The sequence below is a fragment of the Herpailurus yagouaroundi genome, unplaced genomic scaffold, assembly GCF_014898765.1.
Source record: "Herpailurus yagouaroundi ecotype Mexico unplaced genomic scaffold, PumYag 187, whole genome shotgun sequence".
Taxonomy (NCBI): domain Eukaryota; kingdom Metazoa; phylum Chordata; class Mammalia; order Carnivora; family Felidae; genus Herpailurus; species Herpailurus yagouaroundi.
The window spans coordinates 7359423-7381851 of NW_024412418.1; the positions used below are offsets into that span (position 1 = coordinate 7359423).

A 22429-nucleotide genomic window follows, 5' to 3' on the forward strand; every position below is an offset into this window, starting at 1 on the left:
GTTTTGTTTTTAAACAAAACTCCAGCCATCTTCATATAAGCAGCTGCCACAAGCATTAGGAATTGCTGACCTTTTCATCTTACTTAAAAAACCCTAGTCTTGTTATAAAAACCAAGTCAGCTGGATGCTTTATTTCAATGTCACAAGTCCCAAAATACACAATGTTTCCCTTGGACCTACTTGTGGGAAACCTGTAAGATAATCAACCTTTTCAGGGTTTCTGTCATTCCAAAGTGAATGTGAAGCTGATACTCAAGACTGAGTGTTCTGCTCTGTAGTTCACTTTCTGATCTGACTTTTCCTTTGACCTCCAAGCTCCAGGAGCTTCTTTGTTCGCCTTAGCCTTTCTGTCCCTGGCTCAACAGGAATGTGGCAGTGGTTGCTTACAGTGACAACACACTGCCCTTAGCTCTCCAAAGTCTTTTTTAAACTGAGGGAGCCAGGCTTTGGGTTATAGAGCTTCACCAGGGGTTTGCGCCTTCCCCTCTGGGAGCAGCCCTGGCCTCCTTCTTAAACCTTGGCCCCAACTGACTCAGCTGGGTAATGCTGTACCCTGAAATGTACAGGTGTGATTTGACAGGAGCTTTTCACCCTTTACAAACTGGGCTCCCTAATGAGAATGTAGGCTCATAGAGCAATCATTCACGTGTAGGTGGCCTGTAAGGAAAGTTTTAACAAAAGAGTTGGTTAAGAAGCTGATTTATTTTCTTGCTTTAACTCTTGTCATGTGCTGAGTGGGGGCGGAAGAGGAGGGGAGGGTGGGGAACAGCACTGCTGAAAGCATTTATCTTCATTTCTGCCATCTCCCAGTGTTTATTACCCTGTGATCGACAGATGAGGAAAGCTGCCAGTCAAACCCACGTTCAGCACATTTCCATTTCCCTTCATTGCAGATTTTAGGCTTTGGAAATCTGCATCCTCTTTGCAGCAATAAAGGTCGTTTCCCTCCTGCTGACAAGCCCAGGACCCTCGGGTCCAGTTCTACTCACTTGTGCTTCCACCAGACAGTAAAAGCTGCAGGAGTCTCAGCAATTTAAGACAAGTGGTTGGTGAGAGCCATTCAGTGTTTGAGTCAGTCATACGCTCTGTTCATCTTTCTCTCTCACCTCTTTCTCCCTCAGTCCTTCTACCCTCCCCCCTCTGTGCCTGTCCTCTTGGTGCTGAGGCACTCCCTTGAGCAGCTCCGTCGTGCAACAATGAAAGGATGACAGCCTCCCCGATTTCTTTCCTGGCTTCTCTCAGGGACCTGCCAAAGCCAGTGTCCTCCCAGCAACAGAGGTTGTGGGATCCTGGAGTCAATGGCAGGTTTGGGGGATGTGGAAGCAGAGGTAGAGCAATTCTGAATGCTGTTATGCACCTGCTTGTCTTCCGTCAGAGGTAGAGACTTTGAGGAAATCCTGCCTGGTGGGAGTGAATGTTAGGTTTTTAACTTCTGTTTTTGTTTGGGGGGTGTTGGGGTTTTTTCTGCATCTCTCTTGAACACTGTGGGTTTTGGAATGTTGTTCCCGATAATCTTTCAGTAGCATGTGTTCTTGTGAGCTTATTTGTTTTTGTCTTAAATAATGTTTGTGGGTGGAAGAAAGGTAACGATATTCATTTCTTTGAAAATGGATGTTCTGCTTTCATAATTACTTGTCCCAATTACATCATTAGTGTAAGTGTTAGATAATTGCTTCATTAGGATATATATTTGAAGAAGGGCAGGTCTACGGGATGGTGATGAAAATGGGCCTCAGCCTCTTCATCTACCCACACAGGAGCATCTTAGCTTGACTTCAGAGAGCTGGAGATACCATTTACCCTGCTAACAGTCGAGATTAACCCTGGGTTTTAATATAATGGGAGGAAGGAGTGAGGACCTGGTGAAGAGCAGTTTACTCTTATTGTTTTAGGGTGCAATACACTGCTGAATTCCAGGTGACCCTGGTACATTCACACCGGTACATTCACAGCAACATGATTGAATCATTGACGATCCCTGAATTAGAAAGCAAAGTATCCTTATGGATACTTCACCACTTTGGGCTTTTTGAAAGCCACTAGGTCTAGTGGCATGAGCCCTATGCTGTTTGACCCCTCTGAATGGCTTTTTAAAGGGAAATGGCCATACCCACTCTAGAGGTTACCTTCTCCCATCAGAACTAACTGCTTCCTGTAGATTTGAGTATGACCCTGATTTCACACTTTGCGAATAACTTTGGGTGCATGCCTCTAGTTATGCAACTCTTCTTTCAAGAGCATGTTAAAAACTAATGCCATTACTTCCACTCACATGAGGTCTCCAAAGTAGTCAAACTCATAGAAACAAAGTAGAATTTGGGTTACTGGGGGTTGGGGCAAGGTAAAAGGGGAGTTATTTGATGGGTATAGACTTTCACATTTGCAAGATGAAAAGGTTCTGGAGATCCGTTTCACAACTGTGTGAATATTATTTAACACTGCTGAACTGGATTAAACTACTAAACACTACTGAACCACTTAAAAATGGTGAAGACGGTAAATTCATGTCATGTGTTTTTCATCACAGTTTTTAAAAACATTAATCCCAGATTCTTAGTATTACTGACGCTGGATAGGAAGGCTCTATCCACTGCTCTGGCCCTAATGAGTACAAGATTAGTATCTCTTCCTCTGTTGGCATGTTGTAAACTTACTCTGCTGTAGTCACATAGTTCTGGTTTGAGTGTTGTTTTGAAACAGTTTTTGATGAAGCTGTGATATGTGAAATAGTTCATAGCTGTTTCTTCTCCCTTCCCTACACATGTTCTGTACTCCAGCCAGGCCTTGCCGATTTCTGTGTTGAGCTCTCAAACTATCATTTACTGTTTTGTTGGCCTCATCCAGTGCCTTCGACCTTAACAATAAGGCATTGCCCTCTCTTTCTTGGATCTGCCCCTGAAGTTCATGATTTGTGTGTGGACTGCTGCTACCCTTGTTCTTAGCAGGAGCTTTTAGAGTCTTTAAGAATTTATTGGACAATAAAATTTTGTTGATTTAGGGGCCCAGTTCCTACCAAGAGCACATATAGTCATTGATATCTATATCTATAAAATGTTTACCCTTTATGTTTAATGTCTAATTTATGTTAAATACACTTCAAATTCATATTGTATAATGATTTATCTTGATCAGTTTAAGTGACCAGTTAGAGCAGTTATTAAACAGCCTTATCTGATAGGCCACATACCTTACCCAGAGCATTTTCTATGTCAGAATTATAGACATCTACGTAATACCTGTTTGGTTTTATTTGGGGGTTTTTACAGAAAATAGTGTTCTCTAATACTTCTATCTTTTATTTTAGCCTCAGGAAAATTGAAGACTTGGTTTCAGCTATAGGTAATATACTCAGAATTGAAAACCTAAAAACCTCCTTAAAAACCTACTTTTTCCCTCCAGAGGAAATCATTGTGTTTCCCTCAGACAATTTTATGATTGCTGGGTTTCATGCAGTGTGTTTTCTATAAATGAAAACTATTCTATTCTCATGCAAACCTGTAGTTTGCATATAAACATATGGTGGAACATTCTTCAGCCATAAAAAAGGAATAAATGATATATGCTACAGCATGGATGAACTTTATAAACATGGTGCTAAATGAAAGAAGCCAGACACAGTCACCTACCTGTGTGATTCTATTTAGATGAAGTGTCCAGCCTATGAAGTCAAAACTGTAGAGACAGAAAATAGATTAATGGTTGCCTAGGGCTAGGCCTAGGGCTAGTGGGGCAGAGTGGAGGGGAGTGACTGCTAATGGGTAAGGTGCTAGGGGTGGGGGTGGGGGTGGGGGGGATGATGAAAATGTCCTGAAATTAGATAGTAGTGATGGTCCTTATAAAATTGGTTTTGATAATGGTTGCCCAATGGTATGAATATACTAAACACCCCTTGTGTTGTATACTTTAAGTAGATGAATTGTATGGTATGTGGATTATATCTCAATAAAGCTGTTGTTTTTAAACAAACTATATATCGTTTGGTCGTTTTCTTCAGTGTCAAAACTGTAAATGAGCATGGTAAATGGGAACTAGGAGAGACTTCTACCCTTGGAGGAAGTCTTGTTATCTGCCATCGGGGACTCTTTCCAGGCCCCCAGGCTATAGAATAATTGTCTGTGGTCTTAGATGAGATTTTTTAAATGGTGATAAGGTGACAAAGTGAGTATGACAGAGTGCTTAGTTATATTTCCTTCTTAAAGCAGATTTAAAGACTGCATTTGAATGAAGCTTTCTGGACAGAAGAGTAAGTGTTCTTCCTAGGATGCCATTCCATATATACTTAAAGAGGAAGAATGCTGTTTATGTCCAAATAATCCTGTGTTGTATTTCTCTAAGAAGAATTCTTTTTCATAGACAGAAACCAGTTTATTCATTTACAAAGAGCTTAGACAGTCTGCAAGAAAAAAACTTAAAACAACCAAACATAAAAATGCACGTAAGATGTGGGTAGGTGCAATACACGCTAAAAAAAAATACAGTGAGCCAATCAATAAAAAGATACTCACCAATACTTGACATTATTAAAGAAATACAAAAGGATACCAAAAGGAATTGACCAAATTTATATTGAGTAGTATTTTCTATCGTTTAAAATTTTTTTAATGTTTACTATTTATTTTTGAGAAAGAGAGAGAGTAAGTGGGGGAGCGTTAGAGAGAGAGGGAGACACAGAATCCAAAGCAGGCTTCAGGCTCCTAGCTGTCAGCACATGGCCCAATGTGGGGCTTGAACCTATGAACTGCGAGATCATGACCTGAGCTGAAGTCGGATGTTTAACCGACTGAGCCACCCAGGCTCTCCAATATTGAGTAGTATTTTTTTAATAATGGTCTTATTGAGATATAACTCACATATCGTATAGGTCACCTATTTAAAGTATAAAGCTCAGTCCTTTCTAATATATTCACAGAGTTGTGCTTCCATTGCCACTATCTGTATATTTCAGAACATTTTTTATCACCTTCCCATACCCATTAGCAGTTACTTCTCCCTTCCCCCTTTCCTTCCCCTGTCTCTTCCCGCCCTAGGCAGCTCCTAAATCTACTTTTTGTCTCTATAGCTTTGCCTATTCTAGACATTTCGTGTAAATGGAATCATACAATATGTGGTCTTTCGTGACTGGTTTTCTAAAAAGAACTTTGAAAAGTTGATAAATTGTTCAGTTGGACCTGCTGTGGAGTTTCTGGTCTCTGTTCTACTGACCAGTTAGCAAGCTGGTTTTGGCTTTATACCACAACCAAGCAGAAAGATAGTAATTGTGTATCCAGGCTGATGAGTCTTTGGCCCCCAGCCCCATTTTTGTTCTATCTTTCCAGCAGCATCACAGTCAGAGATGGCCATTCTGAATTAGGCAGCCTCAAATGGAACAATTTTATAGGACTGAAATATAATTTAATTGTTTCCTTCTTTGTAACTTGCCCTTTTTTACCCTCTCGAATTAGCTTTTCTGATACATTTGCTAATGATTCCCATTGTTCCGTATTTTCACTGTACTGTTGAATCATACTCTTCACTTTCCTACTCTGAGAACAGATCTTGGAGAGAGGCTAAAAGCTGTTTTTGAAAAAAGGTTTCTAATTCTCCTTTCCAAGCAACAGAACAGAGGAGTCTGAGAGAAGCAGAGGCAGGGAGAGACATCATGCAGGCTATCAGGTTTGGTAGAGCTCACCTACCACATAACTGTCATGACTATTAAGATTTTATCCCTAGGGGCGCCTGGGTGGCTCAGGCCGTTAAGCATCCAACTTCAGCTCAGGTCATGATCTCACAGTTTGTGAGTTCGAGCCCCATGTCGGTTCTGTGCTGACACCTCGGAGCCTGAAGCCTCCTTTGGATTCTGTCTCCCTCTCTCTCTGCCCCTCCCTTGTTCATGCTCTCTGTCTCTGTCTCTGTCTCTCTCTCTCTCAAAAATAAACAAACATTAAAAGAATAAAAAATAGCAAAAGATTTTATCCCTAGACATATTCCCGATGCTTCCAGCCTACAAGTTGAAGACCTGACTCAGAGAATGAGACTTGACAGCTTGGTTTTGCTGTTCTCTGATGGTTGGCCAGGATCACTGGATTTAAGTTCTTTTCCTCCTTATTTTGTTTCTTGTCATAATCATCCTTATTTACTCTTGCTCTGAGGCTCCAGGGAAAGAAGTCTGTGGTCATATGCTAGAAAGTGAACTGCCGTGACTGCCAGTATCCTCATAGACAATTGCTGTTTCCACTGTCTCCTAGAGTATGAGGGAGAGTCTTGGGCTCAATTTTTTTTCCCCAATTAATAGTCTTTTTTTTTTTTTTTTTGAGCAGTCTTAGGTTTAAAAGGAAAATCAAATGGAAAGTACACAGAGTCCCCATAGCCTCCCATAGACCCCCCTCACCATCATCATCCTTCACCAGAGCACTACGCTTGTTACATATAACCATGAACCCACGCTGACACATCATTATCATCCAAAGCCCATAGTTTACATTAAGTTTCACTTTTAATGTTAAGTTGTATGAGTTTGGGCAAATGTATGATGACATGTATCTACCATCATAGTATTATACAAAAATAGTTTCACTGGCTCCAAAATCTCCTTGGTGCTACAACTATACCTCCCTCTCTCCCCTAAACTGCTGGCAATCACTGATCTTTTTTGCTGTGTCCATAGTTTTGGCTTTTCCAGAATAAAACATAGTTAGAATCACAACATATATAGCTTTTTGCTTCTTTTAATTAAATTTGCTCTGTGTCTTTTCATGGATTGATAGTTTATTTCTTTTTAGAGTTGAGTAGTATTCCATTGTATGGTTGTACCATAGTTTATTCATTTTCCTGTTAAAGGACATTGTGGTTGCTTCCAAGTTGTGGCAGTTATGAATAAAGCTGCTATAAACATCTGTGTGTAGGTTTTTGTGTGACATTTGCTTTCAACTGATTTGAGTAAATACCAAGGAGCATGATTGCTGGATCATATGGCTAAGAGTATGTTCAGTTTTGCAAAGAAACTGCCAAACTGTCTTCCAAAGTAGCTGTACCATTTTGCATCCCCACCAGCAGGGAATGAGAGTTCCTGTTGTTTTGTAGCCTTTTCATCATTTGGTGTTATCAGTATTTTACATTTTAGCCATTGTGGTAAGTGTGTAGTAGTTTCTCATTGTTATTTTATTTTGCAGTTCCCTAAGGAGAAATGATGTTTGAGCATCTTTTCATACGCTTATTTCTTTGTATCTTCTTTGGTAAGGTGTCTGTTCAGATTTTTTTTGCCAGTTTTCAAATCAGGTTGTTTTGTTGTTGTTGAGTTTTGAAGGATCTTTGTGGGTGCCTAGGTGGCTCAGTCGGTTAAGCATCTGACTCTTGGTTTTGGCTCATCATCTCGCAGTTTGTGGGATAAAGCCCTGAGTTGGGCTGTGTGCTGACAGGGCAGAGCCTGCTTGGGACTCTCTCTTTCTCTCTCTCTCTCTTTCTCTCTTTCTCTCTTTCTCTCTCTCTTTCTCTCTCTCCCTCTCTCTCTCCCTCTATCCCTCTCTGCCCCTTCCCTTCTCACCCTCCTCCTCTCTTAAAAGAAATAGATAAGCTTTTATTTTTTTTTTAAGAATGTGATACTTTTATTTTTTTAATTGTTTTTAAGTTTATTTATTTTGAGAGAGAGCAAGCTAACAAGGGAGAGGCAGAGAGAGAGGATCCCAAGCAGGTTCTTCACTGGGCACACAGCCCACTGCGGGGCCCGAGCTCAAGAACCATGAGATCATGACCTGAACCGAAATCACTCAACTGAGTGAGCCATGAGCCACCCAGGCGCCCCAATAGATAATCTTTTCTTTTTTTTCTTTTTTTTTTTTTCTTCCTCCTGGCCTCTCAAAATATGGAACGCTTCACGAATTTGCCTGTCATCCTTGCGCAGGGGCCATGCTAATCTCTGTATCGTTCCAATTTTAGTATATGTGCTGCTGAAGTGAGCACGATAATCTTTTAAAGAAAATATTAAAAAATAAAAGTTCTTTGTACATTTGGATACTAGTCCTTTATTGGATAAATGTTTTGCAAAGATTTTCTACCAGTCTGTGGCTTGTCTTTTCATTCTTTCTTTTTTTTCAACTTTTTTTTTTTTTTTTTTGGGGGGGGGGACAGAGAGAGACAGAGCATGAACGGGGGAGGGGCAGAGAGAGAGGGAGACACAGAATCGGAAACAGGCTCCAGGCTCCGAGCCATCAGCCCAGAGCCTGACGCGGGGCTCGAACTCACGGACCGCGAGATCGTGACCTGGCTGAAGTCGGACGCTTAACCGACTGCGCCACCCAGACGCCCCTCTTTTCATTCTTTCTTAATACTGTCTTTCACAGAGCAGAACTTTTTAATTTTAATGAAGTCAACTTTGTCATTTTTGTTTTTCATGGATTGCACTTTCGGTGGAAAAGTCTTTGCCAAACCCAAGATCACCCACATTTTCTCTTACATTATCTCCTAGGAATGTTACAGTTTTCTGTTTTACATCTAGGTCTTTGATCCCATTTGAGTTAATTTTTGTGAAAAGCACAAAATTTATACCTAGATTCATATTTTTGCATGTGGATGTCCAGTTATTTCAGCATCATTTCTTGAAAAGACTATATTGAATTGCTGTTGTGCTTTTGTCAAAGATCAGTTGATTTAGGGTTTATTTCTGGACTCTTTATTCTGCTCCATTGATCTATTTGTCTGTTCTTTCACCAGTAGCCACACCACGTTCATCACTGTAGCTTTTTAGTAAGTCTTCAAGTCAGATACCATCAGTCCTCCAATTTTGTTCTTGGCTATTCTCGATCTTCTGCCATTCCAGATAACCTTTAGAATTTTTCAGTATTCATAAAGGAGTGTTCTGGGATTTTGATTGGGATTGCATTGAATCTATAGATCCATTTGGGAAGAATTGACATCTTAACAGAATTAAGTCTTCCTATCCATGAACGCGAAATATCTCTCCAATATTTATTTTAGATCTTTTGTGATTGCTTTCATTGCAGTTTTGTAGTTTTCATCCTATAGATCTTGTACATATTTTGTTAGATTTATATCTAAAATTTTTTTTCATCTGATGTAAATGGTATTGTATTTTTTATTTCTTTTTTTTTCAATATTTTTAATGTTTATTATTTATTTTTGAGAGAGAGAGAGAGACAGACACAGCATGAGCAGGGGAGGGGCAGAGAGAGGGAGACACAAAATCCAAAGCAGGTTCCAGGCTCTGAGCTATCAGCACAGAGCCCGATGCAGGGCTCGAACCCAAGAACTGTGAGATCATGACCTGAGCTGAAGTTGGACGCTTGACCAACTGAGCCACCCAGGCACCCCTGTATTTAATTTGTAATTTCAATTCCAGTTACTCATTTGTTCACTGCTGGTATATAAGAAAGCAATTGACTTTTTTTTTTTTTTAACATTTATTTATTTTTGAGGGGGGTGCGGGGGAGAGGCTGAGTGTGAGCAGGGAAGGGGCAGAGAGAGAGGAAGACAGAATTTGAAGCAGGCTTCAGGCTCTGAGCTATTAGCACAGAGCCTGATGCAGGACTCGAATCCACAGGCTGTGAGATCATGACCTGAGCTCAAGTTGGACGCTTAAGTGACTGAGCTACCCAGGTGCCCCAGCAATTGACTCTTTCTGTATTAACCTTGTATCCTGCAACCTTGATATAATTGTTTAATAGTTCCAGGAGTTACTTTTATTATTCTTTGGCATTTGTAATAGACAATCATGTCATCTGTAAACAAAGACAGTTTTGTTTCTTCCTCTCCGATGGTATATACCTCTTATTTGCTTTCTTATCTTATTGTATTAGCTAGGATTTCCAGTACAGTGATGAAGAGGAGTAGTGAGAGGAGACATCCTTGCTTGTTCCTGATCTTTGGGGGAAATCACATAGTTTCTGATCATTAAGTATGATGTTAGCTATAGGGTTTTTGTAGACATTTTTTGTCCAACTGAGATAGTTCTCTCTTCCTAAGTTTCTGATAGTTTTTATTGTAAGTGTTGGGTTTTGTCATAAGGTTTTTCTGTCTGTATCTATTGGTATGATTATTTGATTTTTCTTCTTTGTCCTGCTGATATAACAGATTGTATTTATTGATTTTCAAATGTTGAGCAAGGCTTGCATAGCTGGGATAAATCCCACTTGGTCATAGTATATAATTTTTAAAATATATTATTGGATTTGACTTGCTAATATTTTGTTGAGGATTTTTGCCTCTGAGATACCAGTCTATAGTTTTCCTTTCTTCACTGTCTTTGTCTGGTCTCAGTGCTGAGGGTAATACTGGCCTTATAAAGTGAATTTGGAAGTAGATCCACTTAAGTTTTCTGTAAGAAATTGTAGATTTGATGTAATTTCTTCCTTAAATGTTTGATAGAATTTAGCAAGTGAACCCACTTGGGTCTGGTGCTTTCTGTTTGAGAAGGTTATTAATGATTAATTCAACTTAGTAAGTATATGCCTATTCAGATTATCTATTTCTTCTTGTGTAAATTTTGGTAGACTCTGTCTTTCAGGCATTTAGTCCATTTCTAATAGATTACCAAATTAGTGGGCATTGAGTTGTTCATAGTAGTCTTTTATTATCCTTTTAGTATCCATGCATCAATAGTGATGGCCCCTCTTTTATTTCTGATACTAATTTGTGTCTTCTCTCTTCTTTAGTTAGCTTGGCTCAAGGTTTATCAATTATATTGATCCTTCTAAAGAACCAGCTTTTGGTTTTATTTTTTTCTATTGATTTCTTATTTTTAGTTTCATTGCTTCTCTAATTTTTTTTTTCTTACATTGGATTTCATTTGCTCTTCTTTTCTTATTTCCTAAGGTGGAAGCTTAAATTATTGATTTTAGATCTTCTTTTGTCTTCCCAAAGAAGATTCTTTTTTAAAAACTGTTTATTTATTTTTGAGAGTGAGAGTGCACAAACAGGGGAGAAGGGGAAAGGGCACAGAGGGGGAGAGAGAGTGGGGGGCGGGGGGAGAGAGAGAGAGAATGAGAGTGATTCCCAAGCAGGCTCTGTGCCATCAGCGCAGAACCCAACATAGGCTCAAACCCACTAACCACAAGATCATGAGCTGAGCTGAAACCAAGAGTTGGACACTCAACCAACTGAGCCACCCAGGTGCCCCTATTTTTCTTCTCTTTTAATGTATACATTTCAGTGCAGTACATTTCCCTCTAAGCACTGCTTTTGTTGCATCTAACAAATTTTAATAAGTTGTATTTTCATCTTCATTTAGTTCAAAATATTTTAAAATTTCTCTTGAGATGTCTTCTTTGAGCCATGTGTTATTTAAAGTGTGTTGCTTAATCTCCAAATATTTGGGGATTTTCCAGTTATCTTTTTGCTACTAATTTCTAGTTTAATTCCCTGTGGTCTGACAGCATACTTTGTATGATTTCTGTTCTTTTAAATGTGTTACAGTGGGTTTTGTGGCCCAGAATGTGACTGTCTTGGCCTAGGCTGTTTTTCAAGGAGAAAGTTACTACAGAGTCTAGGGGCTTGGCATTTGACCTTAATTCTAAAGTTAAATGCTTCTGTCTCTTGGCCCTGGCACATAATTTGGACTAGTCTCTTACAAAAGGACCTGTATCTTTGACTTGTTGATTACAGAACTATACCTGTAGAGAAAAAGCATATAGAGAGTGGAATAAACGTTTAAAATTATTTTATTTTATTTTTAAATTTTTTTTAAAAATGTTTATTTATTTTTGAGAGAGAGACAGAGCATGAGCAGGGCAGGGGCAGAGAGGGAAGGAGACACAGAACCTGAAGCAGGCTCTAGGCTCTGAGCTGTCAGCACAGAGCCCGATACGGGGCTCAAACTCACTAACCACGAGATCATGATCTGAGCTGAAGTCAGGCGCTTAACCGACTGAGCCACCCAGGCACCCCTAAAATAATTTTAATGGTAGACATTTGTTAGACACTTACTACTTGCCATTGCTTTACATTTACTGGTTCAGTAAGTTCTCTCAATGACCCTATAAATCGTCAGCATTATCATTATACCTGTTTTACAGGTAAGACAACTGAGGTTCAGAGAGACACATAGTCATACTGCAGTAGATGCTAGCAGGCAGTATCAAAATCTGGTCCATCTGATTCTGAAGCCTGTATTCTCGGACACCATACAAAAAACAAACAAACTACAAGCCATAATATCCCAGTTCAAGCTAGTCTTTCATCCATGACAGAAGTGGGAAACTAAGTTTGCTAAGGGAATATGTGTATAATGCTATGCCTTTGATTAGTTTCTTTCCAAAATCAGTATCACTAACAGTTCTGGTGACTTTAGCAGTGGACATTCTAATAGTGGTGCTTCCTGAGAGCACCTATTTTGGAGTTAAAAATGTAGGCTATATTTATTTAGCTTGGCGGTTTCTGACCAGGGATGATTTTGGTCCCAGGGAACATTTGGCAATGTCTGGAGACAATTTTGGTTGTCACAACTGGGTGAGGGGGTAGTGGGCAGAAGCCAGCAATAGTGCCAAACACCTTACAAAGCCCAAGACCCACCACACCCCCTAAACAAAGAATTATCTGGCCCAAAATATCAGTAGTGGAGGCTGAGAAACCCTCAGTCTAGCTTGTCTATCCTGTTATTACTGAGAAAACCTCGAGGCCTCAGAAATCTCTCCGCAGTCTCTCAGGATTTAGCTTCTGAGGCTAAGTGTCTCCTATGTAAATACTTCGGAGCTCAGCCCATTAACTCATTCTGGCACATTTCCTATACCTTAAGCTTAGTGGCCAGAGGCCTACTAAATGGTTGGGGCTTTTTAATAGGGTGATACTTTTTCTTCCTGATGTTTCCGAGAGACAGGCTCAGCTGGCTTGCAGCTCTTGCAGAAGAGAACCTGGTGACAATACGCTAATCTGTTGCTGGCATCTTTTCCTCCTAATCTATGTTTACATGGCACTGAAAATCGACTCCCTGGTGCCAGGCTCCATTTCTCCTAAGCGCTCTGGCACCATTGGCCGAGAACACCTCCCCAGTCTCTTCCACACAGTGCTACCATACATGTTTATTATATTGCACAGCTGTTCTCCAGAAGACATTTCTGGAGGCGTGGACTGTACAGTAGCTTCTGGAGCCAGGGGTTGGAGTCTTAATCATTATGTTCCCAGTTGCAGATCCACAGCACTCTTAAAGCCTCTGGTTTTTCCTTCCTTCCTCCCTCCCTCCTTCTCTCCCTCCCTCTCTGTCTCCCTCCCTCCCTTCCTTCCTTTCACGTTTATTTATTTTTTTAATGCTTTTTTTAAAATTTTTTTAAACGTTTATTTATTTTTGAGACAGAGACAGAGCATGAACGGGGAGGGTCAGAGAAAGAGGGAGACACAGAATCTGAAACAGGCTCCAGGCTCTGAACCGTCAGCACAGAGCCCGATGCGGGGCTCAAACTCACGGACCGCGAGATCATGACCTGAGCCGAAGTTGGACGCCCAACCGACTGAGCCACCCAGGCGCCCCCTTTAATGCTTTTTTAAATGTTTATGTATTTTTGAGAGAGAGAGAGAGAGTGTGTGTGCACAAGTTGGGGAGGGGCAGAGAAGAGAGGGAGACACAGAATCTGAAGCAGGCCCCAGGCTCTGAGCCATCAGCACAGAGGCCGACGTGGGGCTTGAACTCACAAACCATGAGATCATGACCTGAGCTGAAGTCAGACATTTAACCAACTGAGCCACCCAGACTCCCTGCATCTGATATTTTCCTTAACTGTTTTCCTAATTGTAGCTCCCATCCTCTCCCCCAGATTTTAAGCTCCTAGAATACGGAGTCTGTTTCTTCAGTTTATTTTCTATCCTTCAGTTTATTTTCTACTCTCTTGCTATTAGCAACTAACATTCCATTCACCATCTATTGAGAAATCAATTTACCTTCTATTATTTTGTGTTTTATGCTTTTGTATTAAAAGTTGGAGGACAGAGGCCCCTGGGTGGCTCGGTTGAGCGTCTGACTCTTGATTTCGCCTCAGGCCATGATACAGTTGTGAGATCAAGCCCCAGTCAGGTTCTGCACTGGCAGTGCAGAGCCTGCTTGGGATTCTCTCTCTTCCCCTCTGCTCCTCTCCCTGCTCTCTCTCACTTTCTCACACACACAAAACAAATAATCATTAAAAAAAAAAAAAAAAGAGAAAGACTCTCTTAGCTAGGCTTGCTTGCTCCATTAAAAAAAAATTTGGGGGCGCCTGGGTGGCGCAGTCGGTTAAGCGTCCGACTTCAGCCAGGTCACAATCTCGCGGTCCGTGAGTTCGAGCCCCGCGTCGGGCTCTGGGCTGATGGCTCAGAGCCTGGAGCCTGTTTCCGATTCTGTGTCTCCCTCTCTCTCTGTCCCTCGCCCGTTCACGCTCTGTCTCTCTCTGTCCCAAAAATAAATAAACGTTGAAAAAAAAATTAAAAAAAAAAAAATTTGGAGGACATGATAACTACAATGGTGTGAGAGAGACTAGTGGTTGGAGGGCAATGTCAGCCATCTAGATAAGCAAACCAGGGAACAATTCATAAGCTTAGTGATGTTGAGCCTGGATTAGAGTGAAACTGAGTAATTCTTTCCAGGGAAGTGGTAGACCTTAGAATTTAAAAGTTATTTTCATTATCAAGGGGGCCTAGCAAAATCAAGAAAGTTCCTATTAAGAAAATCCAGTAGGGGCACCTGAGTGGTTTAATTGGTTAAGTGTCCGAATTTGGCCCAGGTTAGGATCTCACAGTTCATGAGTTTGAGCCTCCCATTGGGTTCTCTGCTGTCAGTGCAGAGCCTGCTTTGGATCCTCTGTCCCCCATCTCTCTCTGCCCCTCTCCCCTGCTTGCATGCACTTTCTCTCTCAAATATGTTGGGGCGCCTGGGTGGCGCAGTCGGTTAAGCGTCCGACTTCAGCCAGGTCACGATCTCACGGTCCGTGAGTTCGAGCCCCGCATCAGGCTCTGGGCTGATGGCTCAGAGCCTGGAGCCTGTTTCCGATTCTGTGTCTCCCTCTCTCTCTGCTCCTCCCCCATTCATGCTCTGTCTCTCTCTGTCCCAAAAATAAATAAACGTTGAAAAATAAAATAAAATAAAGTCCAATACGTAGATCACCCCCTGAAGAACCCAGAGAAGTTCAGCAAAGTTCCCAAGTCAGGTGTAATTATTATAGGATATTCTATAAAGGTTAAAATTATGAGGAACATAGATTTACCTTATTTGAGTGATATGCCACAGGGCCCTCAGTAGGGGTTTGAGGTCAGTGCGCTCACTGTCAGCACTGCCAATGCTATCTTTCTCAGGCCTTCCGGGAGATCATGACCATTTGGATCTATGTCTTTGTAAGATTTTAGAGAATTTTGTTGTGGGGGTATTGGTTTATCTAGAACAGTATTTCGGAGCCCTTGCAGACATTTTTTTCCAATCATCCCCCCTCCCGTGAAATTTTAATATTACAGATATGCTGTATATCTGTCACGCACTGCAGTATTTTGGAGGCAAGCTAGTGATTGCACTAAGATTTCCCCATGAACCAATTTTCACCCCCACGGGGGCAATATTGCCCATGTTGCGAATGCGTAATCTAGCAATATTATCATCTTGGAAATGAACTGTTATTTTTACCTTTCTTTACAAATTGAAACTGGGACAAGGACACTATCAATAAACTAGTGTTGAAAAGAGTCTTCTTATGTAGTGGCTTGCTGCAACTGGAGAAGAGTGAGAACGGTACTTTTCTGGCTTGTATGGAGGACATTTTCTCTGAACAGCCTCTTGACCATTTGGGGAAAGAACAGGAAAAGACCAGGAACAGCAGACAGACCAATCAATGCAGCTCACCAAAAGGAAGACAAAAGTACAGGTGACAAAACCGTTTTGCCAGGGATATGCTGAGGAGGAAGGTGGTGAAACTGAAGAATCTAGGTATAAAATAGTCTGTTGTTCCAAGGCTAGTAAGCTCTAACCAGTTCATTTTCTTAAAGTGGGAGGTGATTTGCAGCAGAGAATACCATTTAGGTTGTCTAGCATGCAACAGTGTTCTATTCTCCCAAGAGGGTTTGGCTTGTCTGATCAAAAGGGTGGTTGTGTATGAAATGCACCTCAGAAGGAGGAGGAGGAAATGACATGTTCATGTAAATGAAATACAACTGCAAATTAAAGTGTCACCCTGTTAAAAAAAAATCCATTTTTCATTTAATTGGTTTCCAAAGGAAAAAAATGTCATACAGAAGTGTATATCTCAGGGAAAGTTAAACCGTGAGATGTTTCAAGTGAATTCGGATTCAAGGAAGTTCTCATGGGGTGGGGAGAGGAGGGGTTTATAAAATATTGCCCTAATAAAAATATTCTGATACTGAAAAGCTAGGCTTATAAATTTCTGCTGTCGTTACATGCCAGGGGTCCAGAAGAAATTAGCAAATATGACCTCATTTGTTCTTTACCGTCTCTATGTATCTAATCAGCTGTATACTGGCTGCCTCTTCCCTGGAGGAAGCTTCCTTTTGTGATGTTTTGTTAGGGAGAAGGTCATGTACAAAGGAGGAGACACTTTCTCCCAAATAGCTCTGCTTACTACAAAGACATCCAGGAATGAAATGCTTTTCTGTAGGTCCTTTCTGTGTTAATGTTGTCCTCCCATTTTTCACTCCCCCCGCCCCTCGATTTTATGAAAATTTATCTTTCTCTTTACACTGAGAGCCTACCAGACAGGACATATATGTTACCTGCCACATTGTTGGCACCAAGGAAATGTTAAATAATCATGGGAGGAGCTGATTAATGGGATTATGTTTCCAGTAGAATTGTTCCTGAGAGGCATGTCTGGTTTCTCTTTGAGATGGGGATTTAGCAGATGGTTCTTCCTCTTCCCCCTCTCCTGCTTATCCCTGTACATGTTGTTTTATGTTTACAGAGGAAACATGGATAAAGACTATAATGTGCTCTCTTTGTCTTCTCCCCCAACCAGGGGCAGTGATTGGTGATGGACAGTCTGCTGTGGCCAGTAACATTGCCAACACCACCTACCGGCTCCAGTGGTGGGACTTCACTAAGTTTGACCTCCCCGAAATCAGTAATGGTAAGCCAAAGTAGAGCTGGTAGTAGTGGAAGGGGTGTCTCTTATTGGTGGGTCAGAACTCAGAAGCCCATGGAGCACTGGAGTTCTCATGATATTGTTGAGCAGCTGATTGCCAGTTTCTACAGTTTCTCAGTTTCTACAGTTCTCAGTCAGTAGTTAGCAGACATGTTTTGAGCGCCCACCCTAAGCAGTGAACCATGGTGGCTGTGGTGCCAGGGGCAGTGCCAAGATGGACACAGAGATGAAGGGGTCTCTACTCTGGGGAGTTCACCAACTAGTAGCTCATTGTCCTAATAAGCCTCAATGTTTAGGTGGAACTGAGAAGAAAAGAAAGAGCAAGGAGTTTAGGAACTGAGAGCTAGCCCTTGTGACCCTTGAGGAGAGACTGTGGTGATGTTAAACTCATTTGCTAATCCAGAACTGGATGAAACACAGTGAATGGCACAGTTGGTCTGTGACTTACAAACACATCTGTCTGATAGTCCATTTTCCCAGCTTCCTGGGAAGTCTGCAACCCATGTCTCAGTGGTTTATCACAGCATTTTAAAGAACTTCACTTTTTATCGAATGAAGGACTTCTGAGAAGTAGCAGTTCGGCCTGTGCTTGAATACTGCAGATGACAGGTCACACTGTCTGACAAGATGGCCTAATCCATCACTGATAAGTTCCTGTTATTGTTCCCTTCCTGTTATTTCCTCCCATTGGTCCTGGTTCTACCTCTGAATCTCCATAGAATAAGTCTAACGTACCTCTTGTGATGGTCCTCCAACTACTTGAAGATAAATTCCATTTTCCTTTCCTAAATCTTTCTTCTCAGGCCAGATTTCCTTCCTTGAGATTCCTTTTACTGACCCTGGTTTCCAAATCCTTGACAATTTTTCTCATCTTCCCTTTTGATTTTGGGGGGCCAGAACACAGTTAAAAACTCCAGATGGGAGCTGTCCAGTATGTAGCACAATGGTGGTTTGGATAGTGTTGATTCAGCATGAGATTTCAGCAGCTTTTTCTGAAGCCACTCTTCAGTTTGCGGTCACTTCAAATTCCTGGATAGTTAATTAAGAAACCAAGACTACTGTTCTATACTTACTTGTACACTTGAATCTTTAAAAACCAAAACAGGTTTGGGGCACCTGGGTGGCTCAGTTGGTTGAGCGTCCGACGTCAGCTCAGGTCACGATCTCACAGTTCATGGGTTTGAGCCCCGTGTCGGGCTCTGTGCTGACAGCTCAGAAGCCTGGAGCCTGTTTCAGATTCTGTGTCTCCCTCTCTCTCTGCCCCTCCCCCATTCACTCTCTGTCTCTGTCTGAAGAATAAATAAACATTAAAAAAAAAAGTTTAAAAAAAAAAGCAGGTTTGTATTTGTTTCTATTAAATGTGATCTTAATAGTGTCAGTTGCAGTTCCTGGCTCCTCCCTCTCAGTGCCTTTTTGAACTTTGATTCAGTACTTTTCTCTCAGTCTTACATCATCTACTAATTTGATAAATATGCTTTCTCTGTCTTCCTTTGGATTACTAGCAAAAATGGTGAATCAGTCAGGACTTTATACCAGTCCTTGTGTTATGTTGCTGTGGACTTTCTCTGTGTCAGTTTTGGTTCATGAATTAGCACCCAGGCATGATGATCACAACTGAAGCCCACATTTAAAAAAAAAATCTTGTCTACAAGGTATTGTAAGAGTTTGTCAGATGCTTAAAATAATCAAGATGTTCTCTGTGGCATTTCCCAATCTGCCAGTCTTGGTATCCTTGTCAGACCATGAAAATAAGGTTAATTTTTCATGTCTTAATCTTAGTGAAACCACAGTAGCAATCATTTATTTCTAAGTACTTATAAGCCACATGTTCAATAATCTTTTTGTTTAAGTCTGCTGGGAATCAGCTGCAATCTACTTTTTCCTTTATTGAATACCAGGTTTGCTTGTTCAGCTCCAGATTTCTGACCCAGATCTTATTTGCCATAATTCATTTCAAGTTATTTTGTTTATATTGTTTACTTTGTGGAAATGTATTCAACGTTCAAAATTTTTTAAACTATAAAATAATATTACAGTGGAAAGTTTACCAGCCCTGCTCCCAGGTGCCCACCACTCCTCCCCATAGGCAGCCACAATTAGCAGTTCCTTGTATCTTTTCAAGGATACCTTATGTGTGTATAAACAGGCAAATGCAAATGTATGTTTTCTCACCTTCTGTTTGACCCAAATGGTAACATGTTATACATACTCTTCTTTCTGCACTTTGCTTTCTGTACTTTATAATGTATGTTGGTCATCTTACATATCAGTATATGAAGAGTTAACTCTTTCTTTTTTAATAAGTGCCAGTATTCCATTGTCCAAATGGAGTCTCTTGGTTCCATTTTTTAACCATTTTTCAAACAGTCTTCCTCTGAGGAACTTTTAAATTGTTTTCAGTCTTTCGCCATACAAACCGTGCTGTAGTTTGTTGTTTTGCATACATGCAAGAATATCTATAGGATAAATTCCTAGAAATAGAATTGTAGTTAGGAAGAGTACGTACATCTGTGATTTGGGTAGATGTTGCTAAGTCACCCTCTGTAGGGTTATGCCGATTTCTACTCTGCCCTGCAGCCTATGTGAATGCCTGTTCCCTAAACTCTTGCTGGCAGAATGTGTTAACTATATTTTTGGATATTTGCATTTCCGATAGGTAAAAAATAGTATGTAGGTATTTTAAGTTTGTATTTCTTATATTACACCAGGTTGTGCGCCTCTTTATACACTTAGCTATGTGTATCGCCTTTTCTTGACCTGTCCATGTGCTTTACTTGTTTTTCTATTGTGTTGCTGATCTTTTCCTTACCGGGTCTACGGGAGCTCTTTCTAAATCAGAAAATTAACTTCTAATAGGAGCTCCCTGGTTGTCATTTGTCTTTTGACTTTGCTGAAGGTTATTTTTGTCATAGAACTTATTTTAAGTAGTCAGAATTATCCAACTTTCCATTTATGGTTCCCAGATTTTGTGTCATCATTAGGAAGATCAGTTAGTACTTTTGTATTTTAGTTCCTTTACCTTCAAGTCTTTGATTCACTAGAAGTTTAACCTAGTTCCAAATAAGCAGAATATGATCCAGCTTTTACTCCATATGGCTACTCATTTGTCCCGAGTTTATAGACTAATGCATTTGTCCCCATTGATTTGGAATGTCACTTTCATCCTATTTTTACTTTCCTGTGTTTATTTAGATGTATTTCTAGACTATCCACTCTATCCTAGTGATCTGTGTGATTATTCATGTGAGAGTACCACATGGGTTTGTTTTGAGGCTTTGTGTTTTAGAATCTAGACCCATCCCCTCTTGTTGTGGTGGTGGTGGTGGTGGTGGTGGTGGTGGTTGTTCTTATTTACGTAGGCTTTATGCCCAGTGCAGAGCCAGACACAAGGCTTAAATTCACAACCCTGAGATCAAGACCTGACCTGAGATCAAGAGTTGGATGCTTAACCAACTGAGCCACCCAGGCACCCCTCTTATTTCTTTAATCCAAATTATCCTGTCTGCTCAAGCAGTTTTGTTTTCCTGTATGGACTTTAAAACTGTATTACTTCTTCCCTTCACACCCCCTCCGCCCTGAAAAAAAACCCTGTAGTATAATTATTGCAATCACATTAAACTTATAAATTAACTTAAGGAGATTCAACATCTTTATGGTATCTTTTTAGTAAGAATGTGGTATGATTTTCCATTTCTCCAAGTTTCTCTTGTGTTGTTAGGAATGTTTCCTTCATATAGATCCTACAGAATTCTTAAGTTTACTATTATAAGCTTATTTTTTAAATCCTACTGTCTTACTGAATTGTTTACTAATTATAGTTGTTACTCAGGTAAATCTCATGGATTTTCTAGGTGTGTTATCTGTAAGAAGTGATAATTTTACCTTCTCCATTCCAAGTTTTACATTCGTGATTTCTTTCTCTTGTCTATTTGCATTGGCTCCTATCAGTACAGTGTTAAATAATAGCAGGCAGCTTCATATTGTTCCTGATTTTATTAGGAAAACTTCTAGCTTTTTCCCTATAAACATATTGCTGGCTTTTAGGTTGAACCAGAACTGGTTTACCATTTTCAGGAAGTCAGCTATTCCTATTTTATTGAAAGTTTTTATCGAGAATGGATTTTGAATTTAGTCATGGCCTTTCAGCATCTATGAAGATGATCATATGTTTTTTTTTTCTCCCCTTTGATCTAATAATAAAATCTTCATATTAATGGATTCTGTAATATTGAACCTGTCTTTACATTTCTTGGAAAAAAAAAAAAAAAACACCTGGTTGGTGGAGTATTCTTTAATGTAAAATTCTTTCCATGTAGCTTACTAATAGACTTTTTTCATTGATTTTTGCAAGTGGGATGGCCCTGTCCTTTTTTATAATATCTATGGATTTTGGTGTCAGTATCATGCTTGTATTATAAATATAATTTGGTAGGTTTTCTTTGGAGCAGTTTAAATACTATTTGAATTGCTTACACTTCTGTATTTTAAAGGTCTGGGCCTAATGTCTGTCTGTCTGTCTTTTCTTTTCTTCCTTTCCTTTCCTTTCCTTTCCTTTCCTTTCCTTTCCTTTCCTTTCCTTTCCTTCTTTCCTTCCTTCCTTCCTTCCTTCCTTCCTTCCTTCCTTCCTTCCTTCCTTCCTTCCTTCCTTCCATAGAGGGAGGTAGTTCTTTGATAACTGTCTCTGTCAACTGTCCTATAAGGGGGTAAGCACATGAACTCTTATGACACGCTGTCCAGGTTCAAATCCCTGGTCAAGCCACCTTCTAGCAGTATGACCTTGGTTATTTAATCTCTCTCCACCTTCATTTCCTTGTCTATAAAGTGAGAATTAATAATAGTGCAAACCTCATAGGGTTGTTTTGAGAATTATATTAGTTAATAATGTCAGGCACTCTGAGCATTACCTGACATATAATAAATGGTCAGAAAGTGCTAGCTATTTTTATCATGTCTTTTTCTAGGAAATTGCACCATGATTCTTTGAGAGTATGGCCATAACTGTAAAGTCCCACCTGCCCCCATCTTTAGTACACTGGGATATGTATTCTCCATCTATGGAGAGTAATGTTCATGTAAGTAAGATATTGCTCTCACCCCATTGCCTTATCTGTAATGGGCTTCCCATCCTTCTCAAGCATGTTGTTTCTACCCAGTTGCAGGTCATTTGCCTTGATAGGAAAACAAAACCTTCAGAAAACGGGCATAGGATATGTTGCTGTCGTAGCTTTGATGGCCTTTTTGGTTGTCCCAATGTGTTTTGTATAAGCCTTAACTTGTTCCAACTACAACTTCCTATAATTCTCCTTCTGTGTTTCTTCTTGCATCTTTTGATTGCAACTCTTGTAAAACCTGAGTTGATCAGAGAGTTTCATGTGGAACTGGATTGGCTCATTTAGTTT

At 40.3% G+C, this 22429-nt stretch overlaps 1 protein-coding gene and 1 non-coding gene across 9 annotated transcripts in view; one reads left to right on the forward strand and one right to left on the reverse strand.

Annotated features, from left to right (window-relative positions):
* AMBRA1 (autophagy and beclin 1 regulator 1) overlaps positions 1-22429 on the forward strand; it is a 179436-nt gene that overhangs the window by 119590 nt on the left and 37417 nt on the right. For all 8 annotated transcript variants that reach the window (XR_005796838.1, XM_040495303.1, XM_040495306.1 and 5 more), the window contains one exon: positions 16905-17015. Coding sequence is in view for 7 of the 8 variants with exons in the window: in XM_040495303.1 (XP_040351237.1) it covers positions 16905-17015 (111 nt within the window). In the remaining variant the exon portion in view is untranslated. The remainder of the gene's footprint in view (positions 1-16904; positions 17016-22429) is intronic.
* LOC121043976 (U6 spliceosomal RNA) lies at positions 7832-7935 on the reverse strand. Its single transcript, XR_005797040.1, has one exon. It is a non-coding gene; the product is annotated as a U6 spliceosomal RNA (small nuclear RNA).